The 25,526-nt window shown below is 50.3% G+C and overlaps 1 protein-coding gene and 1 pseudogene across 3 annotated transcripts in view; one reads left to right on the top strand and one right to left on the bottom strand.

Moving 5' to 3' along the window:
• Positions 1-7,205: 7,205 nt before the first annotated feature.
• LOC149432421 (claudin-8-like) lies at positions 7,206-8,654 on the bottom strand (annotated as a pseudogene).
• A 12,828-nt stretch (positions 8,655-21,482) lies between these two features.
• Positions 21,483-25,526, top strand: part of LOC149432420 (anoctamin-7-like) — a 35,870-nt gene continuing 31,826 nt past the window's right edge. For 2 of the 3 annotated variants that reach the window (XM_089665220.1, XM_089665218.1), the window contains exons 1-3: positions 21,483-21,855; positions 23,514-23,693; positions 25,311-25,413. In XM_089665220.1, the coding sequence (XP_089521346.1) occupies positions 23,562-23,693; positions 25,311-25,413 (235 nt within the window). In that variant the 5' untranslated portion in view covers positions 21,483-21,855; positions 23,514-23,561. The remainder of the gene's footprint in view (positions 21,856-23,513; positions 23,694-25,310; positions 25,414-25,526) is intronic. The other variant, XM_089665219.1, reaches the window with a different exon arrangement.

The raw sequence follows: 25,526 nt of genomic DNA, 5'->3' as shown, positions 1-25,526 counted from the left end.
GGGCTCTCTCCCGGCCCCAGTCCTCCTGGGGGCTCTTTCCCTGCCCCGGTCCTCCTAGGGGCTCTCTCCTGGCCCCTGTCCTCCTGGGGGCTCTCTCCCTGCCCCGGTCCTCCTGGGGGCTCTCTCCCTGCCCCGGTCCTCCTGGGGGCTCTCTCCCTGCCCCGCTCCTCCTGGGTTTTTTTTTCCCGGCTCCGGTCCTCCTGGGGGCTCTCTCCCGGCTCCGGTCCTCCTGGGGGCTCTCTCCCGGCCCCAGTCCTCCTGGGGGCTCTCTCCCGGCCCCAGTCCTCCTGGGGGCTCTCTCCCGGCCCCAGTCCTCCTGGGGGCTCTTTCCCTGCCCCGGTCCTCCTAGGGGCTCTCTCCCGGCCCCGGTCCTCCTGGGGGCTCTCTCCCTGCCCTGGTCCTGCTAGGGGCTCTCTCCCGGCCCCTGTCCTCCTGGGGGCTCTCTCTTGGTTCTGGCCTGCCTGGGTGGTCTCCCCTGGCTCCGGTCTGGTCCTCCTACAGGCTCTCACCCACCTGTGTGCTCAGCAAGGATGGTGGGAACCCCTCATCATTGTCTCAGAAATCTCATTGAAGGATCTGTCTCCAGTATCCACCAAACCCTGAAATCTCAGTTCTGGGTGGAGGCCCTCCAGCCTCCATGGCCATATTAGAGAACAGCAGACCCGCTCCCTACATACCTGCGCCCAGATTGGCTCCCATGGCGTCAGACGCAGCGGCGTGCACTCAGCAATCTGATGTCCCGGTCACGCTCCATATCTATATATTTTCTGGAGGGGACTTCCCTATTGCACAGTCCAGGGCAGGTGGCCAATCACAGCGCAGCACATGGTGTTGTCACATGACAACCTCACGGTGGAATTTTCAGAGGAAATAACATTTGTGAAATCTTTCATTCAGTAGACGGTCCCGGCGATTTATTCATTTTTATTGACAACGGACAGGAATGGCGGTGAATCGCCTTGTGCGGCGTTACGGATATGGCCGCGTTCGCCGCCGCATAAAGAGGGCCTGTCAGCACAGCGGTCACCACCCTGGACGCCGCACACTTGTGATGATGTGAATTCGTCTTTTTTTCCGGAACAGTTCGACCTTTCTGCGCACAGGAGTGAAAAAAACCGCGATTATTAGAGGGGGCGCTGTTGTCTATGGAGCGATGTGTACAGATCAGAGAGGCCTCCGTCACCCGGGACGTACGAATGTGCGCCCCGTGTCAGGGCTGCGTCTGCCTGCGCAGGATATGCAGGCGATCCGTGCATCCCAGGTGCGGGACTGTCAGTTGGGAAGCAGCGGCTGCATGGACACGGCTGCTGCATCCCAACCAGGGGCGGACTGGCCATTTGGAAACTCGGGCACTGCCTGAGGGCCCGGGGTCAGTAGGGGGCCCCACGAGATGCCCCTGGTACCTTTTTCATAGACTTTTTTGAGTTTGGGCAAGGACACAGGGGCCCCATGATCCCCTATTGCCCGGGGGCCCCATGATCCCCTATTGCCCCAGCGCCCCATGATCCCCTATTGCCCCGGGGGCCCCATGAGTTGTCAGTCTGCCCCTGATCCCAACATGACATCTGTGTGGGTGCATGGCCCCAAACTCACATAGATCCCCCACCAGCAAAAATCGATCACCACCCAAAAATAGATCCCCTTCAGTGACGATAGATCCCCCAACAGCCAGCAACTATCCCATACGGAAGAAAAATATATTTGAAATATATTTTAAAAAATATTGACATATATTTGAAATGCTACAATTTTGGCCGTATTCAATATATTTCAATAAATATATATACACTGTGTGTTGAAATGCGTTTTTTATATATTACAAAATATATGAAAAATCTTTTTTAAATATATTCAGTTTTTTTTTTAACATAAAAAAGTATATTTAACATATATTTTTACATATACAGTGCAGGAAATGTGTATTTGCTCCCCTGCTGATGCTGAATGTTCGCCCCTCACACAGAAACGATCGGTCTAACAATGGAATGTTCGCCCTCACACAGAAACGATCGGTCTAACAATGGAATGTTCGCCCCTCACACAGAAACGATCGGTCTAACAATGGAATGTTCGCCCCTCACACAGAAACGATCGGTCTAACAATGGAATGTTCGCCCCTCACACAGAAATGATCGGTCTAACAATGGAATGTTCGCCCCCTCACACAGAAATGATCGGTCTAACAATGGAATGTTCGGTTGTAACACTGAGAGACAGAATACAACAACAAATTCAGCAGAAATGTGTCTAACAAATGATGACGGATCTGCATGTTCATGAGGGAAAGAAGGATTTGATCCCCTTCACAAAACATGACTTAGTACTTGGTGGCAAATCCCTTGTTGGCAATCACAGAGGTCAGATGTTTCCTGGAGTTGGCCCCCAGGTTCGCACACATCTCAGGAGGGATTTTGGCCCACTCCTCTTGGCAGATCCTCTCCAAGTCATTAAGGTTTGGTGGCTGACATTTGGCAACTCGAACTCCCCATCTCCATCAATGAACCTTCCTTCCCCCACCTCCATCAATGAGCCTTCACTCCCCACCTCCATCAATGAGCCTTCACTCCCCACCTCCATCAATGAGCCTTCCCTCTCCACCTCCATCAATGAGCCTTCCCCACCACCATCAATGAGCCTCCCCCTCCCCACCTCCATCAATGAGCCTTCCCCACCTCCATCAATGAGTCTTCCCTTCCCACCTACTTCAATGAGCCTTCCCTCCCCCACCTCCATCAATGAGCCTTCCCTCCCCCACCTCCATCAATGAGCCTTCCCTTCCCACCTCCATCAATGAGCCTTCCCTCCCCACCTCCATCAATGAGCCTTCCCTTCCCACATCCATCAATGAGCCTTCCCTTCCCACATCCATCAATGAGCCTTCCCTCCCCACCTCCATCAATAAGCCTCCCCCCCCACCTCCATCAATGAGCCTTCCCTCCCACCTCTATCAATGAGCCTTCTCCTCTCCACCACCATCAATAAGCCTCCCCCCCACCTCCATCAATGAGCCTTCCCTCCCCACCTCCATCAATGAACCTTCCCTCCTCCCCCACCTCCATCAATGAGCCTCCCCCTCCCCCACCTCCATCACTGAGCCTTCCCTTCCCCACCTACTTCAATGAGCCTTCCCTCCCCCACCTCCCTCATTGAGCCTTCCCTTCCACTCCTCCATCAATGAGCCTTCCCTCCCTCACCTCCCTCATTGAGCCTTCCCTTCCCACCTACTTCAATGAGCCTTCCCTCCCCACCTCCATCAATGAGCCTTCCCACCCCCATCAATGGATATTTTTCATGTAGTAGATTGCCCTGTGTGTGCTCAGATTATGGGGGGGGGGCTGAGAAGTGCTGTCTTGTGTGTGGCCCCACTGGGAAGATTTCCTGGGGTCATAAGGAAAATTAAAAAGATGAGCCTTTATAGTGAGGGAAATGTGGTGTCTCCAGTGGAGGGCTCCTCTCTTTTCCTCTTATGGTGACAACTGTAACTTGTTGAATCTTCTGTCTTAGGCTGGAGTTCCACCTGGGCTTCCCACTCACCACACAATCTGATTGTACAAACACGGTATATATTGCAAGGCTCGGCCTGATTGGATGAGATGAATTGTAGAGTTGAGGTTGGCGCTCATATCACATAGTTTTGGTAAATCTCACATTGATTGTATAGAGATTGTGTGTCAGATTGTGTGGTCAGGTTGTGTGGTCAGATTGTACAGTCGCATTGTACGTTCAGGTTGTGTGGTCAGATTGTGTGGTCAGGTTGTAGGTCCAGGTTGTGCGGTGTAGTCTGATCCACCCAGAAATGTCAGACTGAAGCCGAGAACCCGACATTGTACAGCCGGCGGCTCGACACACCTGAAGAGCAGAGACGAGTGTTTGCAAAGCAATGAACTCATTTGCAGCGCTGTAAAGTGAAGTGTTTGAGAACAAATGTAGAATTACTTTTATAAGTACTCTCAGTAATCTGACACGGCCACTTACCACAGGCCAGGGAGAGTACCTGTCACCCCGGGAGAGCGAGTACCTGATGATTGGGAGGGGATTGGAACCCCTGAATCACATGATTGGGAGGGGATTGGAACACCTGAATCACATGATATGGAGGGGACTGGAACACCTGAATCACATGATTGGGAGGGGATTGGAACACCTGAATCACATGATATGGAGGGGATTGTAACACCTGAATCACATGATTGGGAGGGGATTGGAACACCTGAATCACATGATATGGAGGGATTGGAACACCTGAATCACATGATATGGAGGGGATTGGAACACCTGAATCACATGATATGGAGGGGATTGGAACACCTGAATCACATGATTGGGAGGGGATTGGAACACCTGAATCACATGATTGGGAGGGGATTGGAACACCTGAATCACATGATATGGAGGGGATTGGAACACCCTGAATCACAAGATATGGAGGGCAGGGCCAATACTTGGGGCAATATGGTGTATATATGGGGGGGAGACAATACTTGAGGCAATACGGTGTATATATGGGGGGGTGACAATACTTGGGGCAATATGGTGTATATATGGGGGGACAATACATGGGGCAATATGGTGTATATACGGGGGGGCGGGGACAATACTTGGGGCAATATGGTGTATATATGGGGGGTGGTGACAGTACTTGGGGCATATGGTGTATATATGGGGGGGACAATACTTGGGGCAATATGGTGTATATATGGGGGGGACAATACTTGGGGCAATATGGTGTATATACGGGGGGGCGGGGACAATACTTGGGGCAATATGGTGTATATATGGGGGGTGGTGACAGTACTTGGGGCAATATGGTGTATATATGGGGGGGGGGGTGACAATACTTGGGGCAATATGGTGTATATATAAGGGGGTGGTGACAATACTTGGGGCAATATGGTGTATATATGGGGGGTGGTGACAATACTTGGGGCAATATGGTATATATATGGGGGGGAAGGGACAATACTTGGGGCAATATGGTGTATATATGGGGGGGGGACAATACTTCGGACAATATGGTGTATATATGGGGGGGTGGTGACAGTACTTGTGCAATATGGTGTATATATGGGGGGGCAGGGACAATACTTGGGGCAATACGGCATATATATGGGGGGGGGGATACTTGGGGCAATATGGTGTATATATGGGGGGGTGGTGACAGTACTTGGGCCAATATTGTGTATACATGGGGGGGCAGGGACAATACTTGGGGCAATACGGTGTATATATGGGGGGGGGACAATACTTGGGGCAATATGGTGTATATATGGGGGGGACAATACTTGGGGCAATATGGTGTATATATGGGGGGGACAATACTTGGGGCAATATGGTGTATATACGGGGGGGGCGGGGACAATACTTGGGGCAATATGGTGTATATATGGGGGGGTGGTGACAGTACTTGGGGCAATATGGTGTATATATGGGGGGGGGGGGGTGACAATACTTGGGGCAATATGGTGTATATATAAGGGGGTGGTGACAATACTTGGGGCAATATGGTGTATATATGGGGGGTGGTGACAATACTTGGGGCAATATGGTATATATATGGGGGGAAGGGACAATACTGGGGCAATATGGTGTATATATGGGGGGGGGGACAATACTTGGGACAATATGGTGTATATATGGGGGGGTGGTGACAGTACTTGTGCAATATGGTGTATATATGGGGGGGCAGGGACAATACTTGGGGCAATACGGCATATATATGGGGGGGGGGATACTTGGGGCAATATGGTGTATATATGGGGGGGGTGGTGACAGTACTTGGGCCAATATTGTGTATACATGGGGGGGCAGGGACAATACTTGGGGCAATACGGTGTATATATGGGGGGGGGACAATACTTGGGGCAATATGGTGTATATATGGGGGGGACAATACTTGGGGCAATATGGTGTAATATATTGGGGGGGGGACAATACTTGGGGCAATATGGTGTATATATGGGGGGGACAATACTTGGGGCAATATGGTGTATATACGGGGGGGACAATACTTGGGGCAATATAGTGTATATAGGGGGGGCGGGGACAATACTTGGGGCAATATAGTGTATATAGGGGGGGCAGGGACAATACTTGGGGCAATATGGTGTATATATGGGGGGGGTGACAGTACTTGGGGCAATATGGTGTATATACGGGGGGGACAATACTTGGGGCAATATAGTGTATATGGGGGGGCGGGGACAATACTTGGGGCAATATGGTGTATATACGGGGGGGGAACAATACTTGGGGCAATATGGTGTATATATGGGGGGGACAATACTTGGGGCAATATGGTGTATATATGGGGGGGGTGACAGTACTTGGGGCAATATGGTGTATATACAGGGGGGGACAATACTTGGGGCAATATGGGTGTATATATGGGGGGGGACAATACTTGGGGCAATATGGTGTATATATGGGGGGGGGTGACAGTACTTGAGGCAATATGGTGTATATACAGGGGGGGACAATACTTGGGGCAATATGGTGTATATATGGGGGGGGGGACAATACTTGGGGCAATATGGTGTATAATGGGGGGTGGTGACAGTACTTGGGGCAATATGGTGTTAATATATGGGGGGGCAGGGACAATACTTGGGGCAATACGGTGTATATATGGGGGGGACAATACTTGGGGCAATTTGGTGTATATATTGGGGGGAGGGGACAATACTTGGGGCAATATGGTGTGTATAGGGGGGGGGCAGGAACAATACTTGGGGCAATATGGTGTGTATACGGGGGGGGGCAGGGACAGTACTTGGGGCAATATGGTGTGTATACGGGGGGGGGGCAGGGACAGTACTTGGGGCAATATGGTGTGTATACAGGGGAGGGGAGAGTACTTGGGGCAATATGGTGTGTATACGGGGGGGGGCGGGGACAATACTTGGGGCAATATAGTGTGTATACGGGGGGGGGGCGGGACAATACTTGGGGCAATATAGTGTGTATACGGGGGGGGGGCGGGGACAATACTTGGGGCAATATAGTGTGTATACGGGGGGGGGCGGGGACAATACTTGGGGCAATATAGTGTGTATACGGGGGGGGGGGGCGGGGGACAATACTTGGGGCAATATAGTGTATCTCTGTCCTGTCTTCATATATAAAATCAATCACATTAGAATCCTCCAAAGTTTCTGTCCCCCCCCCCCCCCCCCCCCCCCCCCCAGGAAGGACAGACCTGACCCGGATCATCTGGTTCAGTATGGGTTTAATATCACATGATATCAGTGATTAATCATCATACAAATATCATACATGAAGTCATCATACAAATATCATACATGAAATAAATACAATTGTTGCAGACGGGAAATAAGTAACATTGAATTCACATTATGTACAAGGCGCCTGATTGGTCGATTTTCATTAGCAGTCTGAACATGAAGCATTGTACAGAACAGACGACCCGACAGACGCTCTCATGTGTATGGATGTCAGGCATCCGCCGGCACCGCTGAGGAACTACAAGTCCCAGGTCCATTTCTGCGGTTGGCGGACGTTCCCCTCTATGTGAAAGGAAAACTGTTTTCCCCAGTGACACCCAATCAGATTCTGCCATTCATTCTCAGACATGCGTTGGAAGAGTCCAAGAAGCGGGATCACAGACAGTTCTTATTTCAGGCACCTTCACAGCCCAGCTAAGTCAGTAAAGTCCTCTGGTGACATCCGGTGGACACTTATATGTATTGCATCCTGGGAGTGCTGCAGGAGCGCTCATCGCAGGGGCGCTTCCGCTGCACCATCTCCTGGTCGCAGGCCGGTTTATATTGGCCTTTCGTGACCCACCCGCAGCAGCAGCAGCTCGAGCACAGAATGAGCCCCCCAATGAGGAGGAAGATGATGGTGGGCCAGGCCAGCATCAAGGCCTCCCCGATCTCCATCCTCACGGCCCCCCTGGTCAAGGTGGCGTCGTAGGCTCCTCGGGCGAGGTTGATGATGACCCAGAGGACGGGGATGAGGATGAGGACCACACACAGGAGGTAGAGGATTCCTGCGGTCAGGGTCAGGCAGCGCCTATCCTCGCGGCTTTCGCCGCAGCACCGGGAGCAGCAGCCGGACACTATGATCCCGATCAGAGATAAGATGAAGGCGAGGACGGTCATGGCGATGCTGAAGCCCAGGAAGACGCGGCCAGCCTTGAGGTCGGAGGTGAGGGACACACGGGAGCCGTAGTCGTTGCACTCCAGGGTGAAGCGGCGTTGGCTGAGGCCAGGTCACCCACAGACCGTCCCATCGGCTGAGCCATTCGCCGTCGATCCTCCCGCCTTCCACCACGAAGCCGTTGTTCTCCGCCAGGACACCAGCCGCCATTGTGGAAGGAAGCAGACCACCCAGGTGAGGATCATCCCGATGGCCCCGGAGAGGATCCCCAGGATGTGGACCAAGTAGCAGATCATGGCTCCTGGGATGAAGGGCCGGCAAGGCTCCTGGGATGAAGGACCGGCAAGGCTTCTGGGATGAAGGACCAGCAAGGCTCCTGGGATGAAGGACCGGCAAGGCTCCTGGGATGAAGGACCGGCAAGGCTCCTGGGATGAAGGACCGGCAAGGCTCCTGGGATGAAGGACCGGCAAGGCTCCTGGGATGAAGGACCGGCAAGGCTCCTGGGATGAAGGACCGGCAAGGCTCCTGTGACCTGGCAGAAGGCGAGTGAGCCGGGGTGACTCCTGAGCCGTGAATTTATGGCGGGTGTCACGTGGCGGATCCAGCGGAAGGAATGACATAATTACGGCAATTATCTCGCACAATGGAAGTCTGTAAAATTTTAATTGAAATTCCTGAGTTCTGTTTTTGGAATTGCAGATAACGTCTCGTGTCGGAGCGCGGCATTGATATCGCCTCAGTCACCGACACGCGGATCCTCGTCAACAAAAGCCGCGCCACGAAAAACGAGATAAACTCCATGAGTCACACGCATCGCCCCACCGACACATCAGGTCACAGACATTTATGGAGACGATGTTTTTACACCGCCAGACGACTTCTGTTCTTTTTTTAGTTCAGTAGCACTTCCTGTATCTTTGGCTGGGAATCTGCTTCTTGTGTGGTCACCATGACAGGAAGTGGGGTGGAATCGATTCGGTGGGAGCAAAGACATGTTTAGGGTGGTTGTAAACCCTCTATGTCCCCAGTGAAGTGACCGGCCTCAGGTGATACAAAGAGGAAACAAATCCTCCTACATAAGTTGTACCTTGTTATCTGCAGTCTTCTCTTCTCTACAGCCATTCAAAGTGCTGAATGTATAAAGCTTGTCTGAGAGTTCAGAAAAAAGGGGGCGGAGAGATAAAATTACACACTGCAGAGCTCAGTGGAGGGAAGGGACCCCCCCCATCCCACTGACACATCAGGTCACAGACATTAATGGAGACGATGTTTTTACTCCGCCAGCCGAGTTGTATTCTTTTTGTAGTTTAGTAGCACTTCCTGTATATTTTGCTGGAATCTGCTTCTTGTGTGGTCACCATGACAGGAAGTGGGTGGAATTGATTCAGTGGGGGCAAACCTCCATATCCCCAGTGAAGTGACCGGCCTCAGGTGATACAGAGAGGAAAACGAATCCTCCTACATAAGTTGTACCTTTTTATCTGCAGTTTTCTCTTCTCTACAGCTCAAAGTGCTGAATGTATAAAGCTTGTCTGAGAGTTCAGAAAAAAGGGGCGGAGAGCAGAAATTACACACTGCAGAGCTCAGTGAAGGGATTGGAGGGAAGGGACCCCCCCCCCCTCCTTTGCACACAGCAACAGAGCTGAGGTTGTCAATCACAGGCTGTCTGCTGGAGCTCCCTATCCTGTCACCATTTTTCTTTTGGTGTCAAAAAAACTTGTCAAACACGGGGGGAGGGGGAATGATGGGCATGCGCAGCACACACTCCATACCAAGTTTGGGCAGCCAAACACGGGGGGGGGGAGAATGATGGGCATGCGCAGTGCACCCTCCATACCAAGTATGGGCAGCCAAAACACAGAAGGGGGGAGAATGATGGGCATGCGCAGTGCACCCTCCATACCAAGTATGGGCAGCCAAAACACGGGGGGGGGGGGGGAGAATGATGGGCATGCGCAGTGCACCCTCCATACCAAGTATGGGCAACCAAAACACGGGGGGAGACAGAATGATGGGCATGTGCAGTACACCCTCCATAACAAGTATGGGCAACCAAAACACGGGGGGGGAGAATGATGGGCATGCGCAGTGCACCCTCCATACCAAGTATGAGCAGCCAAAACACAGAAGTAGGGGGGATGATGGGCATGCGCATCGCACCCGCCATACCAAGTATGGGCAACCAAAACACGGGGGGAGGCGGAATGATGGGCATGTGCAGTGCACCCTCCATAACAAGTATGGGCAGCAAAAACATGGGGGGGGGGGGTGGAGAATGCTGGGCATTCCAGCGCAGGCAGGGTGGTACATGCATTAGCAGCAGAGGGGGGGGGGGTGCACTCTTACACAGGAAGTGTGTTACTGGCAGGATCACCAGGTGAAAATGAATGGAAAGCTGAAAAAAGGAAAACAAATGCAGCCACCAGCCCACCTGACCCTTTCCATAATTCTCTGGACTTCCGGTTCAGACTGGATAAAGTTGTGAAGGTCGGGGATCCTCTGGCGGTGGCATTTGCACGGTTTCGGGGTATTTTGTTGGTTCACACACGGCCGCCACAAATCCCTTCATTAACAAAAAGAAAAAAAAAATTGGACCGCTGACAGAAAATTCCAAAATGAAAAGAGAAAAAAATGCGGGCGTACCGGTCTGGCGTCGCAGTCTGGCAGCACGCGGGGCGCAGTTTGATGCAGGACACGTGGTGGAGCAGCACCCCGACCTCATTACCATAAGGCGACGGCGAGTCATCGGGGCGAGGAATGCGGGCGGACGGCGGAGTAATCCGCTCCGGTTGTCACTGAACAGGTCGGTTAGTCAGTGTGTCAGTCAGTCAGTGATATGACGAAGGTGAGAACTATGAAGGTGTTATTGTTTACTAGAATTCCACGCTTGTCCCGGGGCACAGAACAATGGAGAGGGCGGCGCGGGCATTCCGTGGGCACGTGGAACAGCGGGCAGGGATGTGGTGTTAAAGGGGAACTCTGCAAAGCAGATCCTTTTAATAGCCAATTTTACATAGACAACCCATGGACTCTTTATTAGGTATGTCTATTTGGCACACACAAGAGGGTATCAGTACCCGGGCACCCAACCGTACAAGAGGGTATCAGTACCTGGGCACACAACCGTACAAGAGGGTATCAGTACCCGGGCACACAACCGTACAAGAGGGTATCAGTACCTGGGCACACAACCGTACAAGAGGGTATCAGTACCTGGGCACACAACCATACAGGAGGGTATCAGTACCTGGGCACACAACCGTACAAGAGGGTATCAGTACCCGGGCACACAACCGTACAAGAGGGTATCAGTACCTGGGCACACAACCATACAGGAGGGTATCAGTACCTGGGCACACAACCATACAAGAGGGTATCAGTACCTGGGCACACAACCGTACAAGAGGGTATCAGTACCTGGGCACACAACCGTACAAGAGGGTATCAGTACCCGGGCACACAACCGTACAAGAGGGTATCAGTACCCGGGCACACAACCGTACAAGAGGGTATCACTACCCGGGCACACAACCGTACAAGAGGGTATCAGTACCCGGGCACACAACCATACAGGAGGGTATCAGTACCCGGGCACCCAACCGTACAAGAGGGTATCAGTACCCGGGCACACAACCGTACAAGAGGGTATCAGTACCCGGGCACACAACCGTACAAGAGGGTATCAGTACCCGGGCACACATCCACACAGGAGGGTATCAGTACCCGGGCACACATCCACACAGGAGGGTATCAGTACCTGGGCACACAACCATACAGGAGGGTATCAGTACCCGGGCACACAACCATACAGGAGGGTATCAGTACCCGGGCACACAACCGTACAAGAGGGTATCAGTACCCGGGCACACATCCACACAGGAGGGTATCAGTACCTGGGCACACAACCATACAGGAGGGTATCAGTACCCGGGCACACATCCACACAAGAGGGTATCAGTACCAGAGCACACATCCAATGATGCTCAGCTGGTCTTGGGGGTGCCAAAACCTTTGGGGGTTGACCACAGGTGTACCTTGACAGATCTTTGACCAAAGTTGACTACCAGGAGATCCATGACCCTACGTGACCCTCGGTAGATCCTTGACCACAGGTGACCACTGACAGATCCTTGACCACAAGTAACCTCCTGCAGATCCTTGACCACAGGTGACCACCGGTAAATCCTTGACCACTGTTGACTACTAGCAGATCCTTGACCACAGGTGACCACTGGCAGATCCTTGACCACAGGTGACCACTGACAGATCCTTGACCACAGGTGACCACTGACAGATCCTTGACCACAGGTGTCCTCTTGCAGATCCTTGACCACAGGTGACCACTGGCAGATCCTTGACCACAGGTGACCACTGGCAGATCCTTGACCACAGGTGACCACCGGTAAATCCTTGACCACTGTTGACTACTAGCAGATCCTTGATCAAAGGTGACCACCAGCAGATCCTTGACCACAAGTGACCACCAGCAGATCCTTGACCACCAGTGACCACTGGCACATCCTTGACCACGTGATCATTGGCAGATCCTTGACAACAGGTGACCACCGGCAGCTCCTTGACCACAGGTGACCACTGGTAGATCTTTGACCACAGGTGACTACTGGTAGATCCTTGACCACAGGTGACCACCGGCAGATCCTTGACCACAGGAGACCACCCGCAGATCCTTGACCACAGGTGACCACCGGCAGATCCTTGACCACAGGAGACCACCCGCAGATCCTTGACCACAGGTGACCACCCGCAGATCCTTGACCACAGGAGACCACCCGCAGATCTTTGACCACAAGTGACCACCGGAAGATCCTTGACCACAGGTGACCACCCGCAGATCCTTGACCACAAGTGACCACCTGCAGATCCTTGACCACAGGTGACCACCCGCAGATCCTTGACCACAGGTGACCACCTGCAGATCCTTGACCACAGGTAACCACCAAACACTGGAGAACCTTAAAAGAAGAATGAACCAAAACAATTGATTCTGATCACTCCATTCATCCATTTTTTTTTTAATTTAGGAAAACATTCCTCACGTTACACTGACACCAGCCTCAATTGCTGCCATTGGACAAGACGGTTCCATGGATTTATGCCACGTACGCTGAATCAAAACCTGAATGTTGGAGCAGAAATTGAGATTGGTCAGACAGGCATTTTTCCAATCTTTAGTCATCCAGTGCCCCATAGTCTCATTTTCCTGCTCGTAGCACACAGGAGGGACACTGGTTGGTGTTCTCTAGTTCTCCTTCTTCAGGCCATGTTGGCCATGGACGCCTTCTTAGATACGTCTATCTAGTCTCCACACGAGGGTATCAATACATGGGAACACATCCAGTGATGCTCAGCTGGTAATAGGACCGCCATGTGTACCACGAGGACATTCTACATCTGGAAAGGTTTTTATATTTGGTGCTGTACTGGTAGTGGGGTTTCTGAGGCAGATCCTTGACCACAGGCGACCACCAAATGCCAGAGAACCACGGATGAAGAATGGACCAAAATAATGGATCCCGATCTCCCGATTCACCTGCTCTTTTGTGTAGAATGCCCCAGGGCTATGTAGATTTGTCTGCAGTCTTCTCACTTGCCCTCCAGACCACACTGAGGTCCTGGACCCATCCCAATGGTTCGGTCCTCCTACAACATGTGGAACCAGGAATCTCTCCACAGATCGGGGGTCTCTGAGGTGATAATAAAAATCGATCCTTTCATTTTGCACTTCATGAAAACATTCCTCACCGGTATACTGCCACCAGACACAACCACTTCCATTGACCATGACGGCTCCACAGATTTGTGCTGTGTGCTCCAAATCCCAACCCGCCTCTCAGAGCTGAAATTTAGATTGGTTCCATTCTTCAGTCATCCAGCCATGACCCCGTGGTCTCATTTCTGTGCTCTTAGCAAACAGGTAGGACATCTGATGTTCTATAGTCCTCCTTCTTCAAGGCTCCCCATCGGCATCTCATGACTATGCAGCCTGTTGTGAAGGCTCCTCCCGTACTCTGGTGCCCGAGGTGTTGGTGCAATTCTGGACAGTGTACAGATGACCAGGGGCGGACTGACCATTCGAGCACTCGGGCACTACCCGAGGGCCTGGGGTCAGTAGGGGGCCCCATGAAATGCCCCTGGTACCTTTTTTATAGGCTTTTGTTAGTGTGGGCAAGGACACACGGGCCCCATGATCCCCTATTGCCTGGGGGCCCCATGACTTGTCAGTCCGCCCCTGCAGATGACCTCCGTGAAACGCCTCTGGGCAACAGACTTACTGGTTGGATCACCAGATGAAAATAGAAGAAAGAAAGCCTAAAAAAGAAAACTAATGCAGCCACCATAATATAACAAATGTTTGAATTTGGGTTTAATGTCGACAATTCATAATCAATATTTCTTATTTACTAAAAAAATATTTTATTTTTAACTCCACAAAATATCGACAGAATATAAAGGCATCATAATATGATAATAATATGACGGTGTGAACAAGGTGTCTCCGGAACGTTCCGTCTCTGGATGTTTTTGTTTTGTTCTCTCCAGTCTCTGAGGACGGCAGAAGGTGGAGATCCCAGGAGGTCGGCTGCATTTGAGATCCTCCAGCCAGAACACCTGCCACCGACAACCAATCCACCGACAACCAATCCACCGCCAGAGTCACTTACATCATGTATGGAGTCCAGGGAGAATTCATGACCCCCAGTGCTGGTCTTCATATCTCCTACACAGTGGACCTGTCATCAGAGGCGTCCCTAGGGTTGGTGTCACCCGGTGCGGTAACACTTGGTGACACCCCCTCCGACGCTCCCCGCAGAATGGATGGGATCTGCGGATTGAGCATAATGGATCGGACTCTGATCCATTATTCTCAATCCACAGATCTGATCCATCCTGCGGGGATCGTCGGCTTTCTTTACAACTTAACTTTTCGTGGAGCGGGTACGGTGTCACCCCGTGCGGTTGGTGTCACCCGGTGCGGCCCGCATCCCCCGCACCTGCCTCAGGACACCACTGCCTGTCATCAGATATACCTTCTCATGCTGAGTAATGTGTCAGTGTGACCCCTCCAGGTATTTATTACCTCCCGCACAGGTCACAGGACCCCCCCTCCCTGATGATGGCGCCCAAGGCCGTGGATAAGGGAGTACCACCAGTCCTCCTGTATGGGACCCAGGTCAGCAGGGGGGCCCAGGCAGCTGGGAGAATCAGATGTTTTGAGGAACGGTAATCGTCATAATGGGAATGGGGGGGGGGTTACTGGAACCCCTTATGTATTATACCTGGAGATCATATCCCCCCTTATGTATTATACATGGATATCATATCCCCCCTTATGTATTATACATGGAGATCATATCCCCCCTTATGTATTATACATGGAGATCATATCCCCCCCTTATGTATTATACATGGAGATCATATCCCCCCTTATGTATTATACATGGTGATCATATCCCCCCTTATGTATTATACATGGAGATCATATCCCCCCTTATGTATTATACATGGATATCATATCCCCCCTTATGTATTATACATGGAGATCATATCCCCCCTTATGTATTATACATGGATATCATATCCCCCCTTATGTATTATACATGGAGATCATATCCCCCCTCATGTATTATACATGGTGATCATATCCCCCCTTATGTATTATACATGGAGATCATATCCCCCCTTATGTATTATACATGGAGATCATATCCCCCTTATGTATTATACCTGGAGATCATATCCCCCCTTATGTATTATGCATGGAGATCATATCCCCCCCTTATGTATTATACATGGAGATCATATCCCCCCTCATGTATTATACATGGAGATCATATCCCCCTTATGTATAATACATGGAGATCATATCCCCCCCTTATGTATTATACATGGAGATCATATCCCCCCTTATGTATTATACATGGAGATCATATCCCCCCCTTATGTATTATACATGGAGATCATACCCCCCCTTATGTATTATACATGGTGATCATATCCCCCCTTATGTATTATACATGGAGATCATATCCCCCTTATGTATTATACATGGAGATCATATCCCCCTTATGTATTATACATGGAGATCATATCCCCCTTATGTATTATACATGGAGATCATATCCCCCCTTATGTATTATACATGGAGATCATATCCCCCTTATGTATTATACATGGAGATCATATCCCCCCCCTTATGTATTATACATGGAGATCATATCCCCCCTTATGTATTATACATGGAGATCATATCCCCCCCTTATGTATTATACATGGAGATCATATCCCCCCTTATGTATTATACATGGAGATCATACCCCCCCTTATGTATTATACATGGAGATCATATCCCCCCTTATGTATTATACATGGAGATCATATCCCCCTTATGTATAATACATGGAGATCATATCCCCCCTTATGTATTATACATGGAGATCATATCCCCCCTTATGTATTATACATGGAGATCATATCCCCCTTATGTATTATACATGGAGATCATATCCCCCCTTATGTATTATACATGGAGATCATATCCCCCTTATGTATTATACATGGAGATCATATCCCCCCTTATGTATTATACATGGAGATCATATCCCCCTTATGTATTATACATGGAGATCATATCCCCCCTTATGTATTATACATGGAGATCATATCCCCCTTATGTATTATACATGGAGATCATATCCCCCCTTATGGTATTATACATGGAGATCATATCCCCCCCTTATGTATTATACATGGAGATCATATCCCCCCTTATGTATTATACATGGAGATCATACCCCCCCTTATGTATTATACATGGAGATCATATCCCCCCTTATGTATTATACATGGAGATCATATCCCCCTTATGTATAATACATGGAGATCATATCCCCCCTTATGTATTATACATGGAGATCATATCCCCCCTTATGTATTATACATGGAGATCATATCCCCCTTATGTATTATACATGGAGATCATATCCCCCTTATGTATTATACATGGAGATCATATCCCCCCTTATGTATTATACATGGAGATCATATCCCCCTTATGTATTATACATGGAGATCATATCCCCCCCCTTATGTATTATACATGGAGATCATATCCCCCTTATGTATTATACATGGTGATCATATCCCCCCCTTATGTATTATACATGGAGATCATATCCCCCCTTATGTATTATACATGGAGATCATATCCCCCCTTATGTATTATACATTATTACATTATTACATTACATTGAGTTTATATAGCGCCAAAGGGTTTGCTCAGCGCTGTACAATAGAGGGGGGGGACAATACATGAAACATTACAGCAGCTACGAACAGCACACGAGGGGTAAGAGGGCCCTACTCTTTCGAGCTTACAATCTGGGAGGGAGGGGGTAGTGGTACAGGAGGAAGTGGCTGTGGGGGATGGAGTGGTAGGAGGAATGAAGGAGAGCAGCAGTTAGGTGAGGGTGGGGTAGGCTTCCCTGAAGAGGTGGGTTTTCAGGGAGCGCCTGAAGGTGAGGAGGGAAGGTGACAGTCTGATGGATTGGGGTAGTGAGTTCCAGAGGATGGGGGAGGACCTGGAGAAGTCTTGCAGTCGTGCGTGGGAGGAGGAGACCAGGGAGCAAGATAGAAGGAGGTCCTGTGAAGAGCGAAGGGTACGGGTAGGGTGGTACCTGGGAATCAGGTCGGTGAGGTAGTCAGGGGCAGTGTTGTGAATGGCTTTGTAGGTCAGAGTGAGTAGTTTGAATTTGATGCGTTGGGCGATAGGGAGCCAGTGGAGGGAGAGGCAGAGGGGGGTGGCAGAGGTGGAGCGGCTGGTGAGGTGGATGAGTCTGGCAGCTGAGTTCAGGATGGTCTGAAGCGGGGAGAGCCTGCACTGGGGTAGGCCGGTGAGGAGGGAGTTGCAGTAGTCAAGGCGTGAGATAATCAGGGAGTGCACAAGTAGTTTAGCGGTGTCTGGGGTGAGGAAGGAGCGTATTTTGGCGATATTGCGGAGGCGGAGCCTGCATGTGTTTGTAAGTGATTTGACATGCGGTTGGAAGGAGAGGTTAGAGTCCAGAATGACTCCAAGGACTTTGGCTTGCGGGGCGGGATTGATGGTGGTGATGTTAGTAGTGATGGATAGGATGGGGGGGGGGGGTGTGGGCAGGGGGAAGACAAGAAGCTCGGTTTTGGAGAGGTTGAGTTTGAGGAAATGGAGCGACATCCAGTCAGAGATGTCGTTTAGGAGGTGAGTGATGCGGGCGGAGAAAGTGGAGGTGAGGTGAGGGGTGGAGAGGTAAATTTGGGTATCATCAGCGTAGAGGTGGTAGTTGAAGCCGTGGGAGTGTATGAGTTTGCCAAGGGAGGAGGTGTAGATGGAGACGAGAAGGGGTCCAAGGACAGAGCCCTGGGGGACCCCAACAGAGAGGGGGAGGGAAGGGGAGGTGGCACCATTGTAGGAAACGCTGAAGGAGCGTCGGGATAGGTAAGAGGAGAACCAGGAGAGAGCGGAGTCTCTGATGCCAAGGGAGATTAGTTTATTAAGGAGGAGGGGGTGGTCAACTGTGTCGAAGGCCGCGGAGAGGTCCAGGAGGAGGAGGACAGAGTAGTCGCCTTTGGCTTTGGCGGTTAGTAGGTCGTTGGTGATTTTGAGGAGGGCGGTTTCGGTGGAGTGTAGGGGACGGAAGCCGGACTGTAGTGGATCAAGGAGGTTGTTGTCAGTTAGGTGGGCGCTTAGGCGGTTGTAGACTAAGCGCTCCAGGAGTTTGGAAGTGAGTGGCAGCAGGGAGATGGGTCTGAGGTTGTTTGGGTCAGAGGGGTCCAGGGAGGGCTTTTTGAGTATGGGGGTGATGTGCGCATGCTTTAGGGGGGAGGGGAATACGCCGGTAGAGAGGGAGAGATTGAAGATGTGGGTGAGGGAGCAGATGAGGGAAGAGGGGGGTGACTGGAGGAGTCGAGAGGGGATAGGGTCTAGGGGGCAGGTAGTGAGGCGGGCTTCAGAGAAGACCCTGGTGACTTCCTCAGTGGTAGCGGGGCAGAAGGAGTGCAGATAACATGGAGATCATATCCCCCCTTATGAATAATACATGGAGATCATATCCCCCCTTATGTATTATACATGGAGATCATATCCCCCCTTATGTATTATACATGGAGATCATATCCCCCCTTATGTATTATACATGGAGATCATATCCCCCTTATGTATTATACATGGAGATCATATCCCCTCTTATGTATTATACATGGAGATCATATCCCCCCTTATGTATTATACATGGAGATCATATCCCCCTTATGTATTATACATGGAGATCATATCCCCCTTATGTATTATACATGGTGATCATATCCCCGTTATGTATTATACATGGAGATCATGTCCCCCCCCTTATGTATTATACATGGAGATCATATCCCCCCTTATGTATTATACATGGAGATCATATCCCCCCTTATGTATTATACATGGAGATCATATCCCCCTTATGTATTATACATGGAGATCATATCCCCCCTTATGTATTATACATGGAGATCATATCCCCCCTTATGTATTATACATGGAGATCATATCCCCCCCCTTATGTATTATACATGGAGATCATATCCCCCCTTATGTATTATACATGGAGATCATATCCTCCCTTATGTATTATACATGGTGATCATATCCCCCTTATGTATTATACATGGAGATCATATCCCCCCCTTATGTATTATACATGGAGATCATATCCCCCTTATGTATTATACATGGTGATCATATCCCCCCCTTATGTATTATACATGGAGATCATATCCCCCCCTTATGTATTATACATGGAGATCATATCCCCCCCTTATGTATTATACATGGAGATCATATCCCCCCTTATGTATTATACATGGAGATCATATCCCCCCTTATGTATTATACATGGTGATCATATCCCCCCCTTATGTATTATACATGGAGATCATATCCCCCCCTTATGTATTATACATGGAGATCATATCCCCCCTTATGTATTATACATGGAGATCAAATCCCCCCTTATGTATTATACATGGAGATCATATCCCCCTTATGTATTATACATGGAGATCATATCCCCCCTTATGTATTATACATGGAGATCATATCCCCCCCTTATGTATTATACATGGAGATCATATCCCCCCCCCTTATGTATTATACATGGAGATCATATCCCCCCCTTATGTATTATACATGGAGATCATATCCCCCCTTATGTATTATACATGGAGATCATATCCCCCCCTTATGTATTATACATGGAGATCATATCCCCCCCCCCTTATGTATTATACATGGAGATCATATCCCCCCCTTATGTATTATACATGGAGATCATATCCCCCTTATGTATTATACATGGAGATCATATCCCCCCCTTTTGTATTATACATGGAGATCATATCCCCCCCTTATGTATTATACATGGAGATCATATCCCCCTTATGTATTATACATGGAGATCATATCCCCCCCTTATGTATTATACATGGAGATCATATCCCCCCCTTATGTATTATACATGGAGATCATATCCCCCTTATGTATTATACATGGAGATCATATCCCCCTTATGTATTATACATGGAGATCATATCCCCCCCTTATGTATTATACATGGAGATCATATCCCCCCCTTATGTATTATACATGGAGATCATATCCCCCTTATGTATTATACATGGGGATCATATCCCTCTTATGTATTATACATGGAGATCATATCCCCCCTTATGTATTATACATGGAGATCATATCCCCCCCCTTATGTATTATACATGGAGATCATATCCCCCTTATGTATTATACATGGAGATCATATCCCCCCCTTATGTATTATACATGGAGATCATATCCCCCTTATGTATTATACATGGAGATCATATCCCCCTTATGTATTATACATGGAGATCATATCCCCCTTATGTATTATACATGGAGATCATATCCCCCCTTATGTATTATACATGGAGATCATATCCCCCCCTTATGTATTATACATGGAGATCATATCCCCCCTTATGTATTATACATGGAGATCATATCCCCCCTTATGTATTACACATGGAGATCATATCCCCCCTTATGTATTATACATGGAGATCATATCCCCCTTATGTATTATACATGGAGATCATATCCCCCCTTATGTATTATACATGGAGATCATATCCCCCCCTTATGTATTATACATGGAGATCATATCCCTCCTTAATCTCCTTTTCTCAAGAGGAGATGCAGGGAGAGGATTTTGCTCGGTCCATCCCTCAGTCTTCCATGCGATGAAGATCTGGTATTGGGGGGAAGACATTTTCCTGCACACAGCTCACGTCCTGTCCAGTAATCCCAGTGGAGGGTTCCTGTCATCAATCTGCAGTGCTGGAGGAACTACAACTCCCAGCATACTGAGGCTTGTGGTCCTCCAACAGTTGGAAGTTGCTTGGCTCCTTTATTGAACCGTGAGGGGCCCCAGGGGTGAGATATGGAGGATGGGGGTATTGATTGAGGGCGGTATACGGATGTCTGTATACAGACAGTGCAGATCTCAGCATCCTCTGTGCAGCCGCCCCTCCCTGGCCTGACTGATGCTGTAATGTGGAGGAGGGAGGAGAGGAGACTGCAACCATCCCCTGCAATCAACGTGCAGCCTGCAACCCCTTCCCTCCGGGGGCAAGACTGCAGAGGGGGCCGTGCACAGGTCTACGGAGAGCAGGTAAGTGGCCACGCTGCTACACAGATGGGGGTCACCCACTGACACCCCACACTGACCAGTCACCCCCATCACCTTCCTCTGTCACCCCACACTGACTGGATACCATGCCACCCTCATCATCCTCCCGTCACCCCTCAATCACCCCCCATCACCTTTCTCTGTCACCCCCATCACCTTCCTCTGTCACCCTCCATCACCCTCCATCACCTCCTACATCACCTTCCTCTGTCACCACCATCACCTTCCTCTGTCACCCCCATCACCTTCCTCTGTCACCCAACACTGACCGGATACCATGCCACCCTCATCATCCTCCCCTGTCACCCCTCATTCACCCCCCATCACCCTTTTCTGTCACCCTCCATCACCTTCCTCCATCACCTCCATCACCTTCCTCTGTCACCACCATCACCTTCCTCTGTCACCCCCATCACCTTCCTCTGTCACCCTCCATCACCTACCTCTGTCACTACCATCACCTTCCTCTGTCACCCTCCATCACCTTCCTCTGTCACTACCATCACCTTCCTCTGTCACCCTCCATCACCTTCCTCTATCACCCCCATCACCTTCCTCTATCACCCCCATCACCTTCTTCTGTCACCCTCCATCACCTTCCTCTGTCACCCTCCATCACCTTCCTCTGTCACCCTCCATCACCCTCCTCCATCACCCGCCATCATCCTCTTCTATCACCTCCCATCACCTTCCTCTGTCACCCTCCATCCCCCTCCTCTTCTGTCACCTCCCATCACCCTCCTCTATCACCCCCATCACCTTCTCCTGTCACCCCCATCACCTTCCTCCATCACCCTCCTCTATCACCTCCATCACCTTCCTCTGTCACCCCCATCACCTTCCTCTGTCACCCAACACTGACCGGATACCATGCCACCCTCATCATCCTCCCCTGTCACCCCTCATTCACCCCCCATCACCCTTTTCTGTCACCCTCCATCACCTTCCTCCATCACCTCCATCACCTTCCTCTGTCACCACCATCACCTTCCTCTGTCACCCCCATCACCTTCCTCTGTCACCCTCCATCACCTACCTCTGTCACTACCATCACCTTCCTCTGTCACCCTCCATCACCTTCCTCTGTCACTACCATCACCTTCCTCTGTCACCCTCCATCACCTTCCTCTATCACCCCCATCACCTTCCTCTATCACCCCCATCACCTTCTTCTGTCACCCTCCATCACCTTCCTCTGTCACCCTCCATCACCTTCCTCTGTCACCCTCCATCACCCTCCTCCATCACCCGCCATCATCCTCTTCTATCACCTCCCATCACCTTCCTCTGTCACCCTCCATCCCCCTCCTCTTCTGTCACCTCCCATCACCCTCCTCTATCACCCCCATCACCTTCTCCTGTCACCCCCATCACCTTCCTCCATCACCCTCCTCTATCACCTCCATCACCTTCCTCTGTCACCCCCATCACCTTCCTCCATCACCCTCTTCCCTCACCTTCCTCTGTCACCCCATCACCTTCCTCCATCACCCTCCTCCATCACCCTCATCACCTTCCTATTTCACCCTCCATCACCCTCTTCTTTCACCCTCCATCACCCTCTTCTGTCACCCCTCATCACCCTCCTCTACCCCTTACCCCCAGATATCACTCTCCTCTGCTGGTCTGTGTCCCCCCAGTACCCGCTGTGCCCACTGTCCCCCGCCCAGGGCATGTAGTTGGCCGGGATGTTCCGGAGGAAGCTGTCAGATTGGTCGGATCTGGACACGAGTTCCCTGGTGGATCTGGACAGAGATGGGGCTGAACTTCTCGGAGACTCTCCTGGGACATTGCCCAATGGAGTTGGAGTCGATGACTATGTGAGAACTGTTTTATTTCTGTATGTCAATGATCCATCATCACCGGAATTCCCCCAGTGATCTGTCTGTAAATGTCCCCTCCATTCATCCAATCTGACCTGAGTCGTTGTATCAGTGTAATCAGAGCGATCTGCCACTCAGCTATATACACGTTCCCTTTCCTTTAATCCCAGTTATGTGCCTGCAATGCCCATATTAACCAACCCACAGCTAACCAACCTACAGTTCACCAACTCACAGCTCACCAACCCACAGCTAACCAACCAAGGCCAACCAACCCACAGCTAACCAACCTACAGTTCACCAACCCACAGCTAACCAACCTACAGTTCACCAACCCACAGCTCACCAACCCACAGCTAACCAACCTACAGTTCACCAACCCTCAGCTAACCAACCAAGGCCAACCAACCCATAGCTAACCAAACAAGGCCAACCAACCCTCAGGTAAACAACCATGGCCAACTAACCTACAGCAAACCAACCAAAGCCATCCAACCCACAGCTAACCAACCAACCCACAGGTAAACAACCAACCCATAGCTAACCAGCCAAGACCATCCAACCCACAGCTAACCAACCCTCGGGTGAAAAACCAAGGCCGACCAACCCTCAGCTAACCAACCCTCAGGTACTCAACCATGGCCAATCAACCCCTAGCATACCAACTAAGGCCAACCAACCCTCAGCTAACCAACCCTCAGGTACCCAACCAAGGACAATCAACCCTCAGCTAACCAACTAAGGCCAACCAACCACAGCTATCCATCCAAGGCCAACCACCCCACAGCTAACCAACCCTCAGGTACCCAACCAAGGCCAACAAACCCCTAGCTAATCAACCAAGGCCAACCAACAATCAGCTAACCAACCCTCAGGTACCCAACCAAGGACAATCAACCCTCAGCTAACCAACTAAGGCCAACCAACCCACAGCTAACCATCCAAAGCCAACCACCCCATAGGTAACCCACCCTCAGGTACCCAACCTAGGCCAACAAACCCCTAGCTAATCAACCAAGGCCAATCAACCCACAGCTAACCGATTAAGGCCAACCAACATACATCTAACCAACCCTCAGGTAGCCAACCAAGGCCAACCAACCCTCAGCTAACCAACCCTCAGGTGCCCAACCAAGGTCTACCAATGCCTAGCTAATCAACCAAGGCCAACCATCCCTCAGCTAACCAACCCTCAGGTATCCAACCAAGGTCTACCAATGCCTAGCTAATCTACCAAGGCCAACCAACCCTCAAGTACCCAACCAAGGCCAACAAACCCCTGGCTAATCAACCAAGGCCAATCAACCCACAGCTAACCAATTAAGGCCAACCAACATACATCTAACCAACCCTCAGGTACCCAAACAAGGCCAACCAACCCTCAGCTAACCAACCTTCAGGTACCCAACCAAGGTCTACCAACGCCTAGTTAATCAACCAAGGCCAACCAATCCTCAAGTACCCAACCAAGGCCAACCAACCCTCAGCTAACTAACCTCAGCTAGCCAACCAAGCCAAAACAGAGCCCATCTACCCAACCCACACCTAACCAACACACAGCTAACCAATACCAATGAATCTGTGTCTCACAAACTGTGTGCTCTGTTTGTGTAGTACGGGGAGGACTACGATGAAGATCCCATATACATCCCATGTACCGATCTGTACAGGACGGAACCCCCCGGAAACACCTTCAAGGATGGCAAAACCCCCATCGGTAAGATCTGTGTCACTTCAAATTTCTGGGGGAGAAGATAGGGTGAGGTGGGCAGGATCCTCCTCCTCCTCCTCATCCTCATCCTCATCCCATAGAATTTAAATTGACATAAA

Source organism: Staurois parvus, unplaced genomic scaffold, assembly GCF_062004578.1.
Source record: "Staurois parvus isolate SC_StPar_1 unplaced genomic scaffold, SC_StPar_1.0 ptg002147l, whole genome shotgun sequence".
NCBI lineage: Eukaryota > Metazoa > Chordata > Amphibia > Anura > Ranidae > Staurois > Staurois parvus.
The sequence above is the reverse complement of the archived record's forward strand: the minus strand, read 5'-3'. Positions and strand labels throughout refer to the sequence as shown.